Source organism: Pongo abelii, chromosome 2 (genome assembly GCF_028885655.2).
Source record: "Pongo abelii isolate AG06213 chromosome 2, NHGRI_mPonAbe1-v2.0_pri, whole genome shotgun sequence".
Classification (NCBI taxonomy): domain Eukaryota; kingdom Metazoa; phylum Chordata; class Mammalia; order Primates; family Hominidae; genus Pongo; species Pongo abelii.
This window is the reverse complement of record NC_085928.1, coordinates 104,270,882-104,291,032: the sequence shown is the minus strand read 5'-3', so window position 1 is coordinate 104,291,032 and position 20,151 is coordinate 104,270,882. Positions and strand designations below refer to the sequence as shown.

General features: G+C 59.9%; 1 protein-coding gene across 4 annotated transcripts in view; it reads left to right on the top strand.

The window, feature by feature from the left end:
• The first annotated feature begins 719 nt into the window (after positions 1-719).
• The window catches only part of SEMA3F (semaphorin 3F), a 33,780-nt gene continuing 14,348 nt past the window's right edge, over positions 720-20,151 (top strand). The window contains exons 1-5 of one of the 4 annotated variants that reach the window (XM_024245378.3): positions 720-961; positions 4,998-5,157; positions 19,227-19,387; positions 19,486-19,548; positions 19,665-19,784. In XM_024245378.3, the coding sequence (XP_024101146.3) occupies positions 5,046-5,157; positions 19,227-19,387; positions 19,486-19,548; positions 19,665-19,784 (456 nt within the window). In that variant the 5' untranslated portion in view covers positions 720-961; positions 4,998-5,045. Of the gene's footprint in view, positions 962-1,004; positions 1,241-1,282; positions 2,262-4,997; positions 5,158-19,226; positions 19,388-19,485; positions 19,549-19,664; positions 19,785-20,151 lie in introns of those variants that run through there. The other 3 variants (XM_024245381.3, XM_024245379.3, XM_024245380.3) reach the window with 3 other exon arrangements.

Sequence of the window (20,151 nt, the reverse complement as noted above, 5' to 3'; positions counted from 1 at the left end):
AGGGGTCCTGCGCCGCGGGGCCCACGCACGGGACCAGAGGCGCGGCCGGCGGCGAGTGGGAATGAGGGACGCGGAAGGGGGTGCTCAGGTGAGCGCAGGCTCGTTGCTCCCTGGCGCTGCAGCCCTTCTCGCCAGGGAGTTGAGTGCCCGGGTAAACACCAGGCGCGATGTGTGCGGTGTATTCACAGACAGACAAAGCCAGGGCGGGGCGGGGCGGGGGCGCCGCCCGCGAAGCGGGGGCGGGGGCGCGGGGTGCAGACTAGTCTCCCCCGGCGCGGGGTGCCCACCGCCTAGGAACCCTGAGCCTGGCCCACGGACAGGTGGAGCGGGGGCGGGGCGGTGGCTGGGCGGGTCCCGCCCCGGGGGTGGGGCTGGGCGGGCCGGGCGGGGCGGGGCTGCGCTATGCAAATGTCGCCCACGGGCGGCCAATTGCCGGCGCTCCCCGCGCGGCTCTGAGCGCCCCGTCCCGCCGGCGGCCGCGAGACCAGAGCGAGCGAACGAACCGCGGCGGTCCGGAGAGCCCCGAGCGCAGCGCAGGACCAGGGCACGCCGCTAGGAACCGTTTAGCCCAGCGCGGCCGCCCGGCCCGGGTCCAGCAGCCAGGAGAGCGCAGCGCTTCGAAGCCGAGTGCGCGCCACCGCCCGCGCCCCGCGCTGGGGAATGCGCCTTCGGCGCGCCGGCCAGGGGGCGCCCGCAGCCCGCCCCAGGGGAGGCGGCCCCGAGCGCCCCTGAGCCTTCCCATGGCCCGGGCTGGGGCCCGGGCCCTCGGCTGCTGACGTGCCCGAAGCCCGCGGAACCGGTTAAGCCGCGGCCGCGGCGCCGATCCTGGCTGAGGCGCGGCGGCGAGAGGTCGCGGGCAGGGCCATGGCCCCGGGGGGCCGCTAACGCGGACCGGCCCAACGGGAGCCGCTCCGTGCCGCCGCCGCCGCCCGGGCGCCCAGGCCCCGCCGCTGCGGAAGAGGTGAGTGCAGCGGGAACCGGGAGGGAGCGGGCAGGCGGCCGGGCCACCCCGCGACCCCTCTGGGACCCGCGGCACTGCAACTCCGCAGAAGTGTCCGGGGAGCGGGTCTCGTCGAGCCGGGGTGCTGCCCGCGGACATAGGGGCGACAAGGCTGGGGTGGGATTCTTACCTGTCCTGGCGGCCCGGACCCCTTACCTACGGGGCGGCGTATGGATGTGTGGATGATGTGGCCTGCGGGGTCACCAATGTGCAAAGCAACTTTTTCCTGCAAGGTTCTGGGTGGGTGCTCTCATACACCCCCACCTTCACGCTTCTGGAGCGGGAGTTCCGATCCCCCTTCTGCCTCAGCTCTCTCTCTCCCATTAACGCCCGAGGCAGCGCTCTTCCCCGTAGGTGCGCTTGCCCTACCTCAGTGTCTCTACTTGAGGACTGGCCAGCCCGAAGGGAAGCGCTATACTGGCAGTCCCCACGTGGGGGGTCTCCCAGATCAGCAGGGTGGGAGGACCTCCAGTCCTGAGGCATTTCTCCCAGCATTGTGCCAGCCCCTTGACCCCCAGCTGCCACCTTGGGTTTGCTTTTACAGCAGAGTCCTGCCTGGATTAGGGGCACGGCTGTATGTAGGGTGTAAGTGAGCTTGGAGAGCCTGCGGTCAATCCCTAGTTTGAACCAGGGGTCCCAGTGATGAAGCGGGCAGGGGACAGCGGGGGCTTGGCGGGCTTGCCCCCAGCAGATGGGACAGGAGGGTATCAAAGTTGGCCTACGAATGAGGCAGTGCTGGCGGGAGTTGGCTGGAGCTGGGGCTGGGGACCCCACTGGATAAATAACTCCTAATTTTTGAGATAGCTGTGTTTTGCCACCAGAACATTCCTGCTCTGGGGAGGTAAGGGAGACGCCAACCAAAGACACCAGTATGTCCACCCTGAAGCTGGGCCAGGTTGGGGACCTCTGTCCTCCTGAATTCACCCAGATAGTCTCCCAGTAGTTATCCTAGTTGCAGAGAAGGGAAAACTGCACCCAGGGGTTGGGAGCCTCATCTCAGCCCAGGAGGTTGGATGCAGCTGAGGCCTCTTCCCAGGCTACCCAAGGGGTGTGCCAGGACCCCGTAGGGTATAGTGTCTAGGCAGGCGGGGGGCACAGGCACGCCTACTCCTGCTGCTCCCCCTTCAGCTCCGAAGGAGCCAGGCCCGGAAGTGGGGAGGTGGGGGCCGGAGAGAAAGCAGGGGCCAGAGAGAAGGCGGCAGCCCAGCCTCAGCCCCTGGCTGCTCAGCATACCTTGAGGGGAGGATGGAGCCAGGCTCAGGTGACCTTGACTGGGAAACCCTGGCCACAAAAGGGGGGTTTCAGTCCCAGCTATGCTGGGGTGGCTCTGCTTCCTGGTCCTTGAGGTGTTGGGGGATGGGGAAGCTGAGGAGCCAAGAAGGAGACGGAGCTCTTGTTGAAGTGGGAGGGGGGAATCTGAGGGGCTGGGTAGCGGGGCGGGGGTGCTGTTGATAATCTCCCCATGTTCCCCCACGGCCCCTGTTCCTGCCTCCCTTCCATCCAGGCAGTCCTCAGCTCCGAGGAGCCAACCTCCCTTCCTGGAGGCAGGCCGTCCACCCCCACCCCCAACTCCAAGCCTGGGCGGTCTGGATCCGGCTGTACAGTTTGACCACCTGGCCCCCTGTCCCGTCCCAGGTGCCTCCGGACTCCTTCCTCTGGCCGCCTCTTCCCTGCACCCCTTGCCAGCCCCAGCTCCTCGTTTCTTTGTTCAAGCGTCTCTCCTCCGTCCCTCCCTCTCTCCTCCCTCTCTCCTCCTCCCTCCCGCCTGCCTCCCTCCCTTGCTCCCTCCCACCAGCCTTCCTTCCCTCCTTCCCTGCTTTCCTCCTGGTGGGCTCCCAGGTGGCGGTGGCTGTTCCTCCTCTGTCCACTGACCTGGGCTTGGTGTGACTTGGGGGCTTTTCTGGGGCTGGGGCTGGATGACAGGCATCTCGGGACTGGCAGAGGGGAAGGCATGGTGGGTTTGCCCTCCCTTTCCCTCTCTGTCCTTCTTCTCCTTTTCTTCCTTCCCTCTCCTTCTTTCCCCCACCTGCCAGGCTGTCCAAGAGGGGGCCTGGACTTGAGACTGAGGCCCCAGCAGACTTGAGCCCCTCCCCATTCACTTCTTTAAAGGGCCAAAGCATTTGGATGGGAAGTCCCTGTAGGGACCCAGTAGAAAGACTCCCCACCTATCTGGACACATTGGGTGACTCCAACCCTGTCCTTGGTGACACTGACTTTGTCACCATGAACATGGATGAAGGAAAAAATGAGGTCATGGGGAGTGGGGAGGCGGGAGGCAGGTTGACAGGAGCCCCTGATACATAGTATCGAAGCTCTCTGAGGGACTCAGACGGCATCTTGCGCCAGGACAGTATCTCCCAGCTCCCCTAAGCCCCACCCCACTAGCAGGTCAAGTTCTTGAGCAAACTCATGCTTGTAAGGACGTGTGTGGGCCTGCAAGTGTGAACGTGTGCATATCCACAACTGTTATCAGGGGCCTCCCAGGTGCACCTTGAGGGTGAGGGTGGCTGCACAGCCATTTCTCCCACCTGCCCCCACTTCTCAGAGCCTGCCATTCAGTCAGCACTAGCTTTGTGCCTCCCAGACCTGGGGAGGGGCTGGTTCTGATTCCCCTGTCCCCCAGCTAGCCTCCCCAGGAGGGAGCATCTATGAAGGGGGATCTGGAAGGACTATGAGCGGTGTGCCAGGCCCTCAGGAGAGAACATTCACACAGAGGGCACCGCATAAGGAGTGGGCCAAGAGGCTGAAGCTGCACTTCCTGTCTGAGGAGCCATGAGTGGTTTGCCTTGGCAGGAGAGGCCAGGGCTGGGGGAGGTGGGTCTAGGGATGTCATCAGGGTCTGATGAGTGGGGCCTAAGAGTCAGACTGGAGCCTGGGCCTTGCCTCAGCATTGAGCAGCTATGGCAGGGGAGTCCCAGGCCATAGTACTGCCAACTCCCATCCCAGCATCCTAGAGATGGGCCTGGGGTCCTGCCTGCCATGGAAGAAGGGAGTACACAGGGCAGATCTGGGGGATGGGGCTCACATTTGCAGTCTCGATGCCCCCACCCGCAGTGCATCCGGTTGGGGGTGGTGGTAGGAGTTGGCGCTGGTTTGTGCCGGGAGGGAGCAATATGTTCTGACAACTGGTGCTGGGCTGCGTTTACCCAACAGCCAGCCTGCCTGGGGAGACAATATTTGAAAAACACAGTATTGAAACTTGAACCTGCTGGGGCTGTGGGGGATTCTGAAGGTGGCAATGCCACTGGCCCAGATCCAGCCCCAGGCCCACTGGCCATCCTAGCTTCCCTTCTTTGCCCTCTAGAGGCGGAGCTGGAAGTTTTCCCTGGCAGGAAGTCCTTCTGCCTGTCTGACCTGGGTCTCTCCTGCTTTGATTTTAGTAAAAGTGGACTCTGCCATTCTCTGCCTTTCCTTTTCTGACTGGTGCTCCCTCTCTTCCATCTTGGGCTGTCCGCATATGTCTCATTCCCCTACTCTCTCCTGTGCCTCCCCTCTACCGTAATAATCAGGTCCAGGTTTCTCTATACTGGGAGAAGACCTGTGGCTGGAGCAGGCAGGGATGCACCCTGTCTGTTCCCCATTCCTCCAGGTGGGAGGGAGAAGGAGTAACCCACTTTATTGGGCACGGATGCAGGGGAGAAAGGAGAAAGCATGCTGGGAGCTGGAAAGAGCCCTAAGATGACCTGGTTGGTCTGGGCCCTGTGAATGGAATTCAGCATGCCATGAGGGGTAGGGTTTGAGTCTCCAGCAGCCCCCATCAGTTCCGGTGACCCCAGGCTGGGGCCCATTGGTACTATCTCCCCAGACAAAGGCAGGCCAAAGAACGCACATGAGGTGTGCACACAGGGGCATTCATGGCCCCAGGCTGGGGGTGGAAGCGTGGAGGTACCCATCAACCTCTTTGTTCACCTTGGGTAGAAATTGAACAAGGGAAATGTTGGTAGGGCAGGACTCCCCCATCTGCCTCACACATTCCAATCTTGGTTCCCCTTCCCAGGTGTCTAGAGAGTGGAGCCTGCTTCCTGGGCCCTAGGCCCCTCCCACAATGCTTGTCGCAGGTCTTCTTCTCTGGGCTTCCCTACTGACTGGGGCCTGGCCAGCCTTCCCCACCCAGGACCACCTCCCGGCCACACCCCGGGTCCGGCTCTCATTCAAAGGTAAGAAGCTGTTTTGTTCTTCCCCAGAAATCATCCTCTCTTTACAATACCGCTTGGCTCCTCTGCACACGAGAGAAAGGGTGGGTCAGGACAAAACCAGGACAAACTGTACAGCCACATAGGTTGTGGGGGAGAATGAAGACCGGGGAGGTGGTGGCTTGCTGGGAAAGGCTGGAGAACTGACCCATTTAGACACTTAGCAAAAGAGTCCAGAGTCTGGGCATCTTCCAGAGTCAGACTGTAGGTTCCTGGGCTGGGTGGCCTGAGGTCTGTAGGGCATGTCTTTCTGTATGATAATCGGAGAGGTGGCAATTTCACTCCTTCCAAACTTACGTCTGCTGCGGCCCTTCCTTGCCACTGCAATGCATCTGGTCCTGCCCTGAGCAGCCCCTGGTGTGGAAGGTCAGGCAGTTGGGCAGACACTGGAGCCTCTGGACACTGGAAGAGCAGGACCTGCTCTCTTGGGGTGTGGGTGCTCGAGGAGCCTTCCTATGGTCTCCAAGTGGGAAGGGTTCCTAGAATCCAGGAGGGGACTGTTGGCTGTGACTGGCAGGGAGGCCGCCAGTGGGTTCAGGCAGAGCACGTGCTGCTGTGAGGGCCTGAGCTCCTGAGCTCCAGTGAACACTTTGATGAGAAGTCGCTGGGAGGTTTCAGTGATGGGCTGGGGTCTGCAGAGTGAGAGGCTGGTCGCCCGCTCCATCACCATTGGACTTAACCCACTGTACAGGTGCACGCACACGGTACACACATGGGTGTACAAATGGCTCACTCGAGAGCCACTTCCTCAAGGGTGTGTGTGGTCTGAAGAGTCTACCCTGGGCCCAGGGTGAGGGGCAGTGGCCATGCTGGGGCCTGGGGGACCTGGGGTCATTGGGAGTTCTCAGCCTTGGCCCTCCTCTGGCCAGAGGTAACTTCATCCAGCCGCCTGCCCTGGGTGGGGTCGACTCAGCCCTGGCTGGCCAGATTTCCGGGCAGCCATCTTGGGGTGAAAGGCTGGGGTGACCTTTCCTTCCTCGGGCTTGGCGGAGGCCCAGCCCCCACCTCACCATGTCCCCCAGCAGGGCCCCTCCCCTGGCCTCGTCCCACCCTGCCCCTTGATGGAAGGAGTCGGGGAGTAAGCTGCTTATCATCACTCTTCCCAGTCACCCAGCTCCTGGAATTTCTGAGGCTATGCCTGGAAGGAGTCCCCTGCAGGGCCTGAGAAATGGGCCGAGAAGAGTTAATTTGTTTGGGCTGGAAAGCACCCCCCTTCCCCAGGCCCCGGGAAGGTGAGATATTTATTCTGCTGATACCTCCACCCTTCCCTGGTGGAATTCTTCAGAGCAGATTAATAAATCTTGAAGGGGCCAGTTCCCCCGACCCCCTCCCCGGCCCAGGGTCTGGCAGCGAGAGTAGAGTGTCTCCTCCCCCGATAGTGGAAGGGAGGGGTGGCTTGGTCTCCACACCCTTGGGACCTTGTGTCCGCTCTGGGTGTTGTTTTTGTCATGATGCATGCAGGTAAGCAGGAGGGGCAAAACAGAGAGGGATCTTCCGTGTGCTCCTTTGAAGCCTCCCTGGACCTCCAGGGGCAAAGGCTTTTGTTCCTATTTTCCAGAGAGAGAAACTGAGGCTCAGACAAGGGCAGGGTCAAGGTCAGGCAAGAGGCAGAGGCAAAGCCAGAAATAGAACCCTGGTGTCCTGGCCCTGCCAGCGCCCACATCGCGTCAGGTCGATTCCTTCTCAATTAGCTCTGAAGCCGACACCCGCAGTGACTAAAAGCTGAGCTCGCTGGCAGCCAGCCTGGGTGTTGCCTGTCGTGGCAGCCTGGGGTGGGGCTGCAGCGCGCCTGGGGCTACCCATCCCAGGGCCCCTGTGCCTTTGCACAGGCAGGTTCCCCTGCCCTGAATGACCTTCCCTGTTCCGACCTGGCCTCGTGTCCTAATTTTGTGCTTAGACTTCACTTACTACTATATGGCAGGCCCTGTGCTGAGTGCTGGGGACTCTGTGGTGAACAAGATAGGGTGCTCACAGTCAAGCTGGCGGAAAAAGCAATGGATACCCAGTTGGTCAGGGCCACCTGGGAGCCCAGCACCTGCTGTGTACCAGGCCCTGTGTATCCCCCCACACTGGATGGTCTCAGCCTGGTTATGCACGCATGAAGTGGCCCTCAGTGAGGAGCAGGCGCTCACCAAGTGTGTGTGCAGTGAGAATGGAGACCAACACTTCAAGAAACTGGGCTCCCACCATCTTCCTCCCAGGGTACATGTGGGTGGCACAGAGAAGGTTACTCTCAGAAGCACTGCTGTTCACTGTGGCTCCATGTCATAGTTTTTTCATCTGTGCCTTGGATAGACACAGCAGTTGACACCCCAGGCCTCAGGGGCTCAGGCTGGGCACCCCCTGCCCTGCCCTGGGTCCTGCTGCAGTGGGGAGGTGCCGGTTCCCGCCTGGGTAGGGCTGGACCCTCCAAGCTAGAGGTGCTGGCATAAGGGGCCACACTGCCCAGGGTTGATAAAGGAACAAAGGCAGGAACTGGGCCAGGCTTGGGTTTGCTGCCCGCCCATCCGCCTGGGCACCCCAGCAGGTCTAGAGCCAGAAGGGTGTGAGGGTCAAGCAGCCCAGGGTTCCCTCAGATTAGGGGGGCTCCTATGGCCCAACTTCTGGGCTTCAGCAGCACAGCCAAGATCAGGCAGAAGTGAGGGTCAAATGGAGATTTCCAGGAGCAGGTGAGGTGTTTGTTCATTCCTCGCTCTTGAGAGAGTGGAGCCTGGGCTGGAAGCCTGGACAGACCCTCCTTCCTTCACCCATCCATGCCTGGGCCTGGAGTCCCCTACACCACAGAATCACTGCCAAGTCTCAGAGAAAAAGCTCTTCCTTCCCCCACCCTGAGATGACCCAGGCTCTGGGGCACCACCTCCCTCTGTGGCAGCAGCAGGGAGGTGTGAGGGCCCTGCCAGGCCCTTTGTGCAGCCTGGGGAGTGTTTACTTTTTCCCAGGAAGCTACCCCACGACACACTGCTGCTGCCTGGGCTGGGTTTGGCCAGGGATTGGGGCCAAGAGATGTTTGGTGGGGTAGAAGGACCCTCTGATGACATGAGACAGTTGTGCTGCTAGGGAAGCTGAGGCAGAAGTAGGGAGAGGGAGCAGAAGGTCACCCTGCCAGGGGAGGTCAGGAAAGATGAACATCGTCGAAAGAGTAGTAGGAGCCCATGAGGATAACCAAGCAATGGTCCCTCCAAGACCTAAGGAGGGTCTGCCTAGGTTTCCTGTGAGGAAGGAGGCTTGCGGGGGTCGAGCGGCTTCCCAGGTCACTCAGGAGCAGGACTGAGATGGAGCCTGCATCCGCCTGATGCCTGAGGCTGTCCCAGGACTGAGAGTGGAGGGCAGGGATGGTGGTGGTGCTGGAGGCACAGACCCTTCGCATGAGCTGGGAACAAGGAAGATTCCAGCATTCTGCAGTGCTGGTTTAGCCTTCCTAGCCTCGTTTCCCAAAGAAAGGGCTGGGGTTGCATTGGGCAGGCTCCCCATGCCCTCTGTCTGCTGAAGCAACGGAATTGGAGTTTGCTTATTTCCAGGCTATAAATCTGGCCCTCCATCACTCCGGCGCTTCCACTGAGCAGGGTCCCTAGGAAGGCCTCTCATGTCAGAGATGGGAACACCAGGGCCTAAGAGAGGAAAGGGCTCCTGTTCCAGAGCAGCCTGGAGTTTGGGCCCTCAGGGCCAATAGCCCAGAACAGTGCCACCGCTCACATCATTTGCATGTGGCATCAGAGGACCAAGGTTGCCAGGTTTGGAGATGATGAGGTTAGAGGTTAGGAAGGGTGACAGCCTGTTGACTTCCCCTCAGGAGTTGGTGTGAGTTGAGGTACCTCTAGCAAGCCTTGATGGGGCCTTAGCCCTCAGGCCTGGTGCAGGAGTAGGGGTGGGACTGGAGAGCTAGAGGACATGCTCTTGCCCCCCAGGGGCTCCTTGGCTAGCCAGAGCAAGGTATGTGGCTTTGGTGAGGGAGGAGGGGGAGTAGGCCCAGGAGCTTTGAGGCCAGTGTGGCACCAGGGAGCTGGGCGGGGGTCAGGTGGCTCTGGCAGCTACAGTGGGGGTTGGAGCTCACAAGCCAGGGAGGGTGGGTGTTCCAGGATACGCCAGGATGAGGGAGGAAGGAAGACCCAAAGCATGAACTTGAGCCCAGATCCCTTGAGCCCAGATCTGGAGTTTCAGTTTTCTGGAAATGGGAGCTGCCTTACTCCTGAGAGACTTGGAAGCGGCCGCTTTGGAGTTGGGAGGTCCTGAAAGCTGCCCATCCCCCAACTGGCTAGGAATTGGTCTTTGGAGAGAATGGAGACAGGGTCTTTGTGCTTGCTGGAGAACCTGCCTGACGCCCAGCCTGGGTCAGTCAGGCCAGGAGCTGGGGCTTTCAGCTTTGGCCTTCCAGGTCCAGTGGAGCTTCAGATGGGACCGCCACTGTCTGGGCCTCCGCAGCACAGGCCTTGTCTCTGGTTCCCTGGCATGATGCCCGCCCCTCCTTCCCTGGCTCCAGCTTCCCTTGGCACTGAGCGAGGAGCTGGTGCATGCTCAAGGAGTAAATCATGTTCCTTGGCAGCCCCCGCTGCTTTGTAATCGTAAAGAATTTAAAGAGAAACCGCCAAGATAAAAATCTCACCCCAGCCCATAAAGGCATCTTTCACCCTGCAGCTTGGGAGACAGTGAGCCTCAGAGAGGGCTCTTGGCTGTCTGCACCTGTGTGTATGCACCTCCAGCCCCTTGACTCCTCCAGAGGTGGTAATAGCTCAGAAGGTGGCTTTAGGGCCATGGGTACCTGGTCCCTGACTCCTGGGAGACCTGCATCTCCTCACTCAGGAGAGTGGGGTGCTTAAATTTGGTGTAATGCAGAAGTGGTGGTGGTGGTGGTTGAGCTAGCTGGTCCCAAAGGCAAAACCCAGTTCTACCAGTGTTAGCTGTGTGAGTTCAGCCAAGTGGCTTAGCCTGTCTGAGCCCTGGTTTCTCCTGTGTAAGGTGGGAATGGCAGTGGCCCTGTGGAAGCAGCATCATGAGGGCTCAGACTGTCTTGCTTGCATCCTGGCCACGGATAGACCTTGCTTGGTGAACATCATTCTGTGTTCCCACTGCCTTTTTTGGAAAATGGGAGTAAGAACAATACTGGCCTCATTGTGTTGTCAGGAGGATTAACTGTGTGAGTATGGTCACTGTGGAAGAAATCTCAGTCACCAGGAGCGATCCTGAGGCTGGTATGCAGGTGAGGGCAGGTCCAGGGGCATGCCCCAAGGAGTCCCAGACTGCCTCACCCCTTCGTCCAGAATTCTAACTTTTGGTAAGGGAGATGGTATTTGGAAAGGACTCCAGGAAGGACCCTGAGCCCTGTGGGGTGGGTGGAATAGGGTCAGGAGGAGGAAAATTCCTACCATGGGTATCTGGGCAGGCTTCATGGAGGAGGCTGCATCTTGAGCAGGGGAGGGGAGGTTGTAGGGGAGGGAAGAGCTGGAGCACAGGGAGGGTGCATGTGGTGCAGCACCTGGGGAAGAGGACAGATGCTAGATGCAGTCTTGCTTTTGGGACAAAGATGTAGAGTTCTACTTTCTGTTTCTGGTTTTTAAGCTCTTTTTCCTCATGGCAGAGGTACTAAATATGTATTGTGGAAAAATTCCAGTGATACGGATGCATTTGGCGGGAGTGATGCCTTGGAAGTAGCTCCCTAGAGACTGGCTCCAAGGCCTGGTTGGGACGCACAGTTGGCTGCAATAACTCCTCCTGTGAATGCTGCTCCAGCTCCTGCTGTGTGTCCTAGGGGTGACCAGACCTGGGCTTCTCACTCAGGCATCTGCAGGGCTGGGCAGAAAGCATGTTTGCCTGGCTTGGCCTGGTGCTATCCTGGGAATCTGAGCCCCGCCTCAAGAAGCCCTGGGAGCTTTGGAGAAGCAGAGAGGATTCCTGCTGCATTTTTCTTAGAAATAGCAAGAGGGCCTTTGCCAGAGGCCTGGATGCCAGAAGGCTGTGGTCTGAATCCAAAGCCTAGCTCACGTGGGTGCCAGAGCTTGGCAGGCCTACAGCCCCCCACCCAGGCTGCTGGGCAGCCCCAGGGAGAGAGTGGAGGCCTCCTGGGCTCCAGTCCCTGACCACTGGTCCTGACCCAGCAAAGAATGGGGTCTGGGCAGTGGCTGCTGGCCTAGGATTGAGGGGCTAGCCTGTTGGGAAGGGAGTGGGGCTCATCCGGGCTGACGGGCTGGGCTGACTTCTGGCACTCTCACTGGGCCGAGGGGAGCACTGGCTATCTGGTGCATCTCTGCAGGGCAAACACAGACCCAAAGCAACCGGCCCCTCCAGGGATCAGGAAGCCTCAGCTCCGGATCCCCCTTCCCCCATTCTTCTTCCTTCCTTCCTCCCCCTACTCCCCCTTGCCTCCACCCCTCCCTTTGCCACCCCTCTTGGCTTCCTACCCGGACATGCTCTTTCCTCGGACGTCTCTGTACCCAGCCAAGAGCCTTGTTCCTTCCCACTTGGGGCTCCGTGCTGATGCCCTCATTTCCCCCCGGCCAGAGTCCACTGCCTCGTGTGTCTGCTGTTCAGCCAGCACAGTTGCCTTCTAAGGGTCATACACGACATTTGGCAGAGCGGCTAGAATTTGGGAGCCCTTTGGGCTCCTATAGCTCCAAGGCTGAGTGGGTAGCACTCCAGGGGGCCTCTCCCGGGGCTGCCTGTACTGCCATTTTTATCGGCACCTTCCTGGCTGGGCCTGGGGCCTGTGCGAAGTGCTCACTGCCTGCCCTTGACTGGCTAGCGGCTGAGTTCTGCTGAGGTCCTAACCCAGCCTCACTGCATCCTCCAAGGCTGACCCCAAGCATGCATCTGTCTGCCCTGTGCCTCGGTTTCCCCATCAGAATGTTGGGGAGGGGCTAAGACTGTTTGGAACATCCCGGGAATCTCTGGGTGGGTGATGTGAAGGGGCTGCAGGGACCGCAGGAATCCGAAGAAGGCCGCAGAGATGGGGGCTGGGCCCAGGGGAGGGGGAGGGTTTTGACACCCACCAGCCTGTTGGTCCCATCCTGGCCTGTCTGTCTGGGTGATTTATCAGAGTAAATGAGCCATGGAGAGTTTGTTGTCTTTTGCAGTCATGGGGAGGAGGAGGTGGTGGAGGAAGGAGTGAGGGGTTTCCGGGCCAGGTCTGGAATGTGGGAGGAGGGGGTGGGTCCCCCGGGGGCCTCTGAAACTGGAGGCACTCACTGAATGGCCTTTTCACTCTCCCCACCTGAGAAATGGATCAGTGCAGCCCTCCCCTTCAGAACGAGCCCCTCTTTCCATCCCCTTCATACTTCTCGGGGCACATTCCTGTGTGATCTGCTTGTCTGGTCATCTTCTCCCACCCCCTGCTCAGGACCAGGTCTCTTGACCACAGTGTCCTTCCAAAGCTGAGCCAGAGCCCTGACTTGCCTGGCTGGTGAATGCCCAAATGTGTTCTCACAGGCAACCATGCACACTGTTAAGTTCCAAGTGGGACGTCTAGGCCTCTGGAACTACCAGCCCAGGCCTAGGATGGTCAGGTGCATGGACCATGGGGAAGGCAGGGGTCAGTGGAGGTGCCGAGGCCAGAGAGACCCCATCTGCTGGGACAGAAGGTCAGAAGTCATTGGGTGTCCTTCGGGGGCATGGATCCCCTGGTTCCGGGCTGGCGAGTCAGGGAGTGATCCTGCTGCTCCATCACTTCTGGCTTTTCCTGGTTTGAGGCTGAGCTGTGCCCTCAGCCTATCCTGTCCTGGGCGGAGTAGGTGAGCACTGGGGCGGAACGGGCGTGGGAACAGCATGCCTGGACCTGCTGGCCCCAGCCCCCTGCCCCCTGCCCCCAGCCTTCAGTCACTGAAATGGGAGGGAAGTGTACAGCGGCGTTTTGGCCCAGCTGGGCTCTTACCCCTGTGCGGTGTTTACTGAACAGCTGGAATGTTTACAGTAGCCCTTGCAAAGGGGCCCCTCGTTCCAGGGGATTTCCCATCTTGAGGGTCCCACTGGGGCTCTTCTGAACTCACCAATTCCCTGCACCCCTGGGATAGATGTGTCAGGGATACAGACCATAACCATCTCCACCTTGCCAGAGCCAGTGGTGCCTGTCCCCTTGGCCTCTGGCCTTGGGTCCCTCTGCTCTGGAGGAGCCAACATTTCCCACCGCATTTCCTAGAGTGGCAGCTCTAGGTGGTGAAGTACGGTAACTGGGTCCCCAGTTCAGACATTTAAATTAAATTCAATCAGAGCGGTTATTGAATAAAAACACGCGGAGTCATTTACATGTTAATTATGTTGAATGGACTACTAGACCATAATTAGTTGCTAATTGGGTGAGAGTGGCTGTAATTGGTTTTGTTGGCACCAACCTGGCTCACCTACCTGGGAGGAAGCGGGGGTTGGTGTGGATGGCTCCTAGGGAGGCCCTCTGGGTGTCCAATCTGGAAGGCTTGGCTAGAGATGGTATGCGGGGGCAGATCTCGAAGGGCTTAGGGTCAGAGGAACCTGGAACCTCTCCCCAGGGAGGGTGCAGCTGGGGTCTGGCTTCTAGGGTTCCCATCCAGAGCATAGGGGGAAAAGGGGGAACTGGGGGAGCTACCCCAGATTAGCAGTGATAGGCTCCCCTGCCCAGCCCCATGTGTGACCTGGGCTTGAACAAATGGTAAGTGCCCAAGAGTGGGTCTGTGGGAGCACAAGGCAGGCGTCACACAAGGCAGGCGTCACTCAGGTGTGTCTCTGCACATGCTGGGCCCTGGGTTGGCCTGATCAGGGTGGCATTGGGGTGTAAGTGGGTGTGCCAAGCAGGGGGAAGGTACGTGCAAAGGCATCTGGGCTTCCCTGCCCCCCTGCTTAGCTTGGCTGGGGTTCCCGGGGTTGTAGGTCTGTGGCCATGGGCTGAGGCCTTCCGGCTGGCTGCTCATTAAAAGAGGATTAGGCTGAGAGCCAGGGGGCCAGCCCAGTCCCCAGGCCTTCCTCTGGGGCTCCTCACAGCTTTGGGGGAGTGATAAAAGGGCCGGGGCCACCCCTTCCTAGATCCTGTGGGGGTATCCAGTAGGGACCACCTGGGCCCTGCCATGCCTCTTGCCACCACTGCTACTATAGCCTTGGCTACCTCAGTTTCCCTCCTCAGAAGGTCAGGAGGTCTGTCTTTCCGGTGGGTGAAACACTGACAAAAACCCAGGCTGGCGCCTCCCCTTGGCCCCCAGTCCCATCTCTCTTCAGCTCAGGGATTAGGGCTGCACTGGCTCACTAGAGGTCAGAGGTCTGAGCTAGGCTGCAGGGATCTGTCTATCACCCCCAGCCCCCATCACTGCTGGGGGAGGTGACGCTGTCAGTCAGGGCCTGCTGCTTTGTGGGGCTATAACCAAGGGGGCGGGCTGCCCACCTCTGCTCCAAGACTCCTCTTTTTGCAGCAGCCCACGCCTCACTGGACGCAGACCTGATGTCCTGGAGACCAGCAGCAAGGGGTAGGGGCTGCCCACTTGGGGTCTTCGGGTGAGGGCTGTGGACACGCCTCCTCAGTGCCTGTCCTCACCTGCCCCCACCTTTAAAGTAAGGTGTCACCAGCTGCTTCCTAGATATGAGGGACCAGGGGGCCCCCAGGACCCAGCCACCTGTGCCTTGAGAAGGTCCTGCCTCTGGACCTGCGCCAGGCTGCTTTGGGCCAGGACCCCCCAAGTGCTTGATGGCCATGAGAGAGTCCTGGAGGCCAGGAACGGCTGCGGAAATGAGGTGTCTGATGCCAGAAAAGGCTCTTCCTTCCCGATGACGGGAAAATCCTTCCCGGATGTCACCCCTCCCAACTTGTGCCCAGCCTGGATGAGAGTATGGGGGTGGGGAGCCCTTCCCAGGAGACAGCACCCAGGCACACCACCCTTCCTCCCACTAAGGTCAAAGCTTATCTGGACTGGAGTCCTGATCCCCACAGAACCCTTGATCGTGCCCAGCCCCTCCCTCAACATTGCCATGGCATTCGAGGAGGCATGGTGCTCCTGCTGCCAGAGCCAGGTGTGGGACAAGTGGAGCAGATGTGGGGATTGGCCTTAGGACATGACCAGGCTGGGTCTGCATCAGCCCTGCCCCCCACTGATGCCATCTCAGGTCCCAGGTTCCTTTGTTCCTTCTGTCCCAAGTCCCTGTCCCTTAAGGGAGCTGGGGCCTGGTAGGATCTGGCACCTGCTGACGGCAGGTTTTGGAGGAGGATACCCAGGGCTACTTGCCCACCCCCTGCTCTGACTCAGGCTTCTTGGAGGAGTGAAGGCTCCCAGTTCCTTTGCCTCATGGTGGAGTGGGGAGCAGGGGACAGGACACCCTGTGACCTGGATTGAGTACCACTCTCCTTTGGGCCTCAGTCTTCCTGTCTGCAGCTGGGGGTGCAGGGCTGTCTCAGGGCTCCTTGTTTCCCTTTTCACCGACAGTCTGGCATGAGTGGGGTCAGAAGTCCACCTGTGGGTTGAGAAGGCTGGAACCTTACACCTTCTTTGCTCTGGGACCCGGGGAAGTTCCCACCCCTCTCCACCTTGGTTCCCGTCTGGTAGGCTGGGTTTGGATGAATGGTTTGGGATTTAGCTCTACTCCTGTGGGTTGGGGATGGGGTAGGGACACACTGGAGTTGGGGAGGCTGGAGCTGAGTCCACAGGTGGCCTCTTCCTGCCTTATAGCCCTCTCTGCTCCCCAATCTAGCACTAGGAAATGGGGTAGCTGGGGTGGGAATGGGGGTGGATGCCCTACAAGAGATAGTGACACCTGGAAGCCTGCTTCCTTGGGGAAGGACTTGGGACCCCATCCCACTCTCCCTTTCCCTGAAAGGCAGAGACACCCATGAAGGATGGGTTGGCGGAAGACCCGAGGAATGCCAGGCCGTGAGCCTCTCTCTGAGATCAGAACGGGGTCACTGATCCTCAGGGTCACTTTGAGTATCAGTACCAGGAGGGCCTGAGAGATGGTCTAGACTAGAGAATGAGGCTCAGAGAGCGAGAGTGCCCCCAACTCAGGTCATGAAGCTCACCGAGAAACTCAAGCCATAACCAAGGATCCCTGATCCTGGGTCCCACCCCTTCCCCACCATGTGCAGCCTCCTGGGGCTCCCCCTCCCCCCACACTGTTTCCCCAGAGACCAAAGCGTCACGTCCTGTGACACCAGAGCCATTGACGCCATATCCCGTGGCCACTGGGAGGGGTCCCGCAGGTCCTGAGTCATGTGCCTTGTCCATGGGGAGCGAGTCACCTTCCGGCCCTGGCCCTCCTGGCAGGCAGTCACTACCACCAGGACTGGCTTCCCCTGGGCCTCCCCCTCCTTCAGCCATGGACCTGGGTGGGAATCCCACCCCCATGCACTCTGGCATGTCACATCCCTTCCCTGTGCCCTGTGCCCTTGGTATTGTGAGCACAGGGCTTTGTGCACAGTGGGTGTTCGATAACTGAGCAAGGGGCTCCCTCCACCCCCACCTCCACCCAGGGGCAGACTGGGGGCCGAGGGCAGAGAGGGTCGAGGCCAATCTCCTGCCCCTAAGCTGGGACTCAGTTTCCTCATCCTCTGAGTGTTCTCTACGGCCTTTCTCACAGAGGGAGCTAGAGTTTGGGAGTGCTGGGGCTTTGCGAGAGGGTAGGGGACTCAGACTTGGGCCTCGGGCTCTGGGAGTCGTGGTGCAGGGTTGATATTATAGAGGCCCAAGGCTGCGCAGGGTTGGAGCGTGGGGATTACAGCTGATTGGGTTCCTGGGGGCTTGATGGCTGAAGCTCCCCCTTACTCGGAGTGCCCATGTCTGAAGGCACCCACTTAAGCCTCTACCCCCTCCCCCTGCCATTGCCCCCAAAGTGCCCCCTAGCCCAGGGGATGGGTAAGGGCACGACCGAGCCATGCCCCCAGCCAGGGTATAAATAACCCCTGGCGGGCTGTCCCAGCCTGGGGGGGCTCCACTGGCAGCCCCACTTCCTCTCTGGCCACTTCCCAGCCCTGGGGGTGGGGGAATGTTTACTTTCCTGTTGTCACTGTGGGTGAGCGGCCAGGCGGGTGAGCGGCCAGTCGGGGGACTCCGAGTGGCCCAACAACAGGTGCGGGACAGGTGCCTGGGCCGCCCTGCCCAGGACTTCAGAGGCACCGCCGGACAGGCGGGTGAGGCCATCGCCAGGCAGGATCGGCCCTTTGATCCCTCGGCGTCCCTGCGTCCCAGCGGTTGGCCAAGGTCATCACCTGCATTCCCTTGTCACCGCATAGTCAGGGCCAGGCAGGGCAAGACCTTTCCTTACCCGCTAGTTTCTCCGAGTGAGGTTCTGGGACCAGATATGGGCTCTGGGTCAGCTGGTGAAACCCCCTGACCCCAGCCCACCTCTGCCCCACCTTCAGGCTGTGTCTAGGACCTCGGATCCCAGCTGTTCTCCCCCTCCAGGTGCCTTGGGGCCTGGCCCAGGCCTCTCCCTTGACTGCCCCACCTGTGAAATGGGTTACCAGCTGGGGAGGGGAGATGAGACATGTGTGACCCCCTTGGTGAGTGCCTCATGTGTGGCAGGACATGTATGCGCCATGTGATGCCTGTGCCACGTGTATACATGCATGCGCTCTTCTGTGTGCTGCTATCTTAAGCCCCCTGTGCGTGTGAATATTCATCATCCTCATTACAGTGTTCCCTCTTCTGCTGAGCTAAAGATAGCCGGGGGTGGGTGGAGAAGGGGCTTGTCAAGGGGACCCCTCGGCTCTCCCTCCCCTTGGAGGCAGGTTCCCAAGCTTCTAGGAGTCCTTTGTCTGTCACTGTCTGAGCCCCCTCCTGTCCTTCATCCTTAGGAAGGACTTTTCCCCAGCATCCTGGAGTTGGAGGGCCAAGGCTGCTGGACTCATGCAAAAGGGAAACTAGAGGACCCAGTTGAACCCTGCCTTTAGCCCCTGCGTTGTAGCTCCAGGGAGAGAGCCTCTTTCCCAGAAATGACTGTCCTGGCTCGTTCAAGGTGGCCTGAGAGTTCCACCATTAGCAGCCTTATAGGGTCTGGGGGAAGCTGGGGTCTGTAGGGCACTGTGTCCAGCAGGGCTTTCTGGTCTCCTGGCTAACCTGCTTCAGACCAAGTGAGGACCTTGCTGTGCACCAGCTGTGCCCTCTGCCTGGTGGGCGGCCAGGGTAAGAACAGGGCATCCAGGCTCCATGCCAGAGTCTGCGGGCTGTCCCAGATATATACCCGGCCACACCCCTATCTGCTCATTAGCCCTTTTAAGCCCCTGTGTGAAGCTGGCCCCACCCTGAGCGTGGGAGCATTAACCCCCACCTGAGCAAAAACTCTTTGATGCTGTTGCGTACCCTGGCCCGCACCCACCGCCCTTCATTAGGACCCAGAGACTAGCTAGGGCTGTCTATGAATCACGGGTTTAGCTTTGGGTGTGGCGCCATCCCTGGCCTGCCTACCTGTGCCACTTTGTCTTCCCAGTCTGTCAGGGACTGGAGAGGGAGCTGAGAAGGATCCAGGAAGGGAAGCGGGAGGTTTAAGACCACTGTGTGGGCTGGGCACAGTGGCTCATGCCTGTAATCCCAGCACTTTGGGAGGCTGAGGCAGGTGGATCACGAGGTCAGGAGTTCGAGACCAGCCTGACCAACATGGTGAAACCCATCTCTACTAAAAATACAAAAATTAGCCGGGCGTGGTGGCGGGCGCCTGTGATCCCAACTACTCAGGAGGCTGGGGCAGCAGAATTGCTTGAACCCGGGAGGCGAAGGTTGCAGTGAGCCGAGATCGTGCCGTTGCACTCCAGCCTGGGTGACAGAGTGAGACTCCATCTCAAAAAACAAACAAACAAAAAAATAAGCTGGGTGTGGTGGGTGACGCCTGTAATCCCAGCTACTCAGGAGGCTCGCTTGACAGGAGAATCGCTTGAACCCAGCAGATGGAGGTTGCAGTGAGCCGCAATCTCGCTACTGTACTGCAGCCTGGGCAACAGAGTGAGACTCGATCTTGTAAAAAGAAAAAAAGAAAAAAAAAAAAAGACCACTGTGTGGTGGGGGTCCTGAGGGGAACCTCAGGGCCTCAGTCTCCCCTTTGTCAGAGGGGGTATGGCTGGATGGTTTCCTGAAGGTCCTAATTGGTGCCCTGCCCTCCACCTGCAGAGTTGAAGGCCACAGGCACCGCCCACTTCTTCAACTTCCTGCTCAACACAACCGACTACCGAATCTTGCTCAAGGACGAGGACCACGACCGCATGTATGTGGGCAGCAAGGACTACGTGCTGTCCCTGGACCTGCACGACATCAACCGCGAGCCCCTCATTGTAAGGGCTGGCCCTGATGTGGGACGTGGGGTGGGCACGGAGCCCCAGGGCTCAGGGCATGTCCAGAAGGCTGCACCCTCTGACCCCCATCTCTGCAGATACACTGGGCAGCCTCCCCACAGCGCATCGAGGAATGCGTGCTCTCAGGCAAGGATGGCAACGTGAGTTTGGTGGGATCCACAGGTGGGAAGGGGGAATCCACAGGTGGGAAGGCACTGCCCCCAGTGTGGGGGCAGGCCTGGCCAGGGCACCTATGCAGCCTTCCCTCTGGCCCCAGGGCGAGTGTGGGAACTTCGTCAGGCTCATCCAGCCCTGGAACCGAACACACCTGTATGTGTGCGGGACAGGTGCCTACAACCCCATGTGCACCTATGTGAACCGCGGACGCCGTGCCCAGGTAAGCCCCAGCCACCCTGGCCCTGTGCTGCCCCTGCTGGTGGCTGCATCCCAGGGTCCTGATGGGAGGAGGGGCTTCAGCCCCAGCCCTGCCACTTCCGAGCCTTTTGACCTTGGGTGAGTGACTTCTTTCACCTCACTGAGCCTCAGTTTCTTCACTTGAAAATGGGGCTAACTGCTGCCTTTCTCACAGGTCGGTGTGAGGAGGAGGCAGTGAGCTAAAGCTCCCAAAGCTCCTAGCACTGTGCCTGGCACATAGTAAGCACTTGCTCCATATGTGGCAACAGCTCTCTTGGCTATGCCTGTGGACCGTGCCGCCACAGCCGAGCCAGAGGGCCTGGTGGGGGCCTTGCAATAGGAGGCTGGAC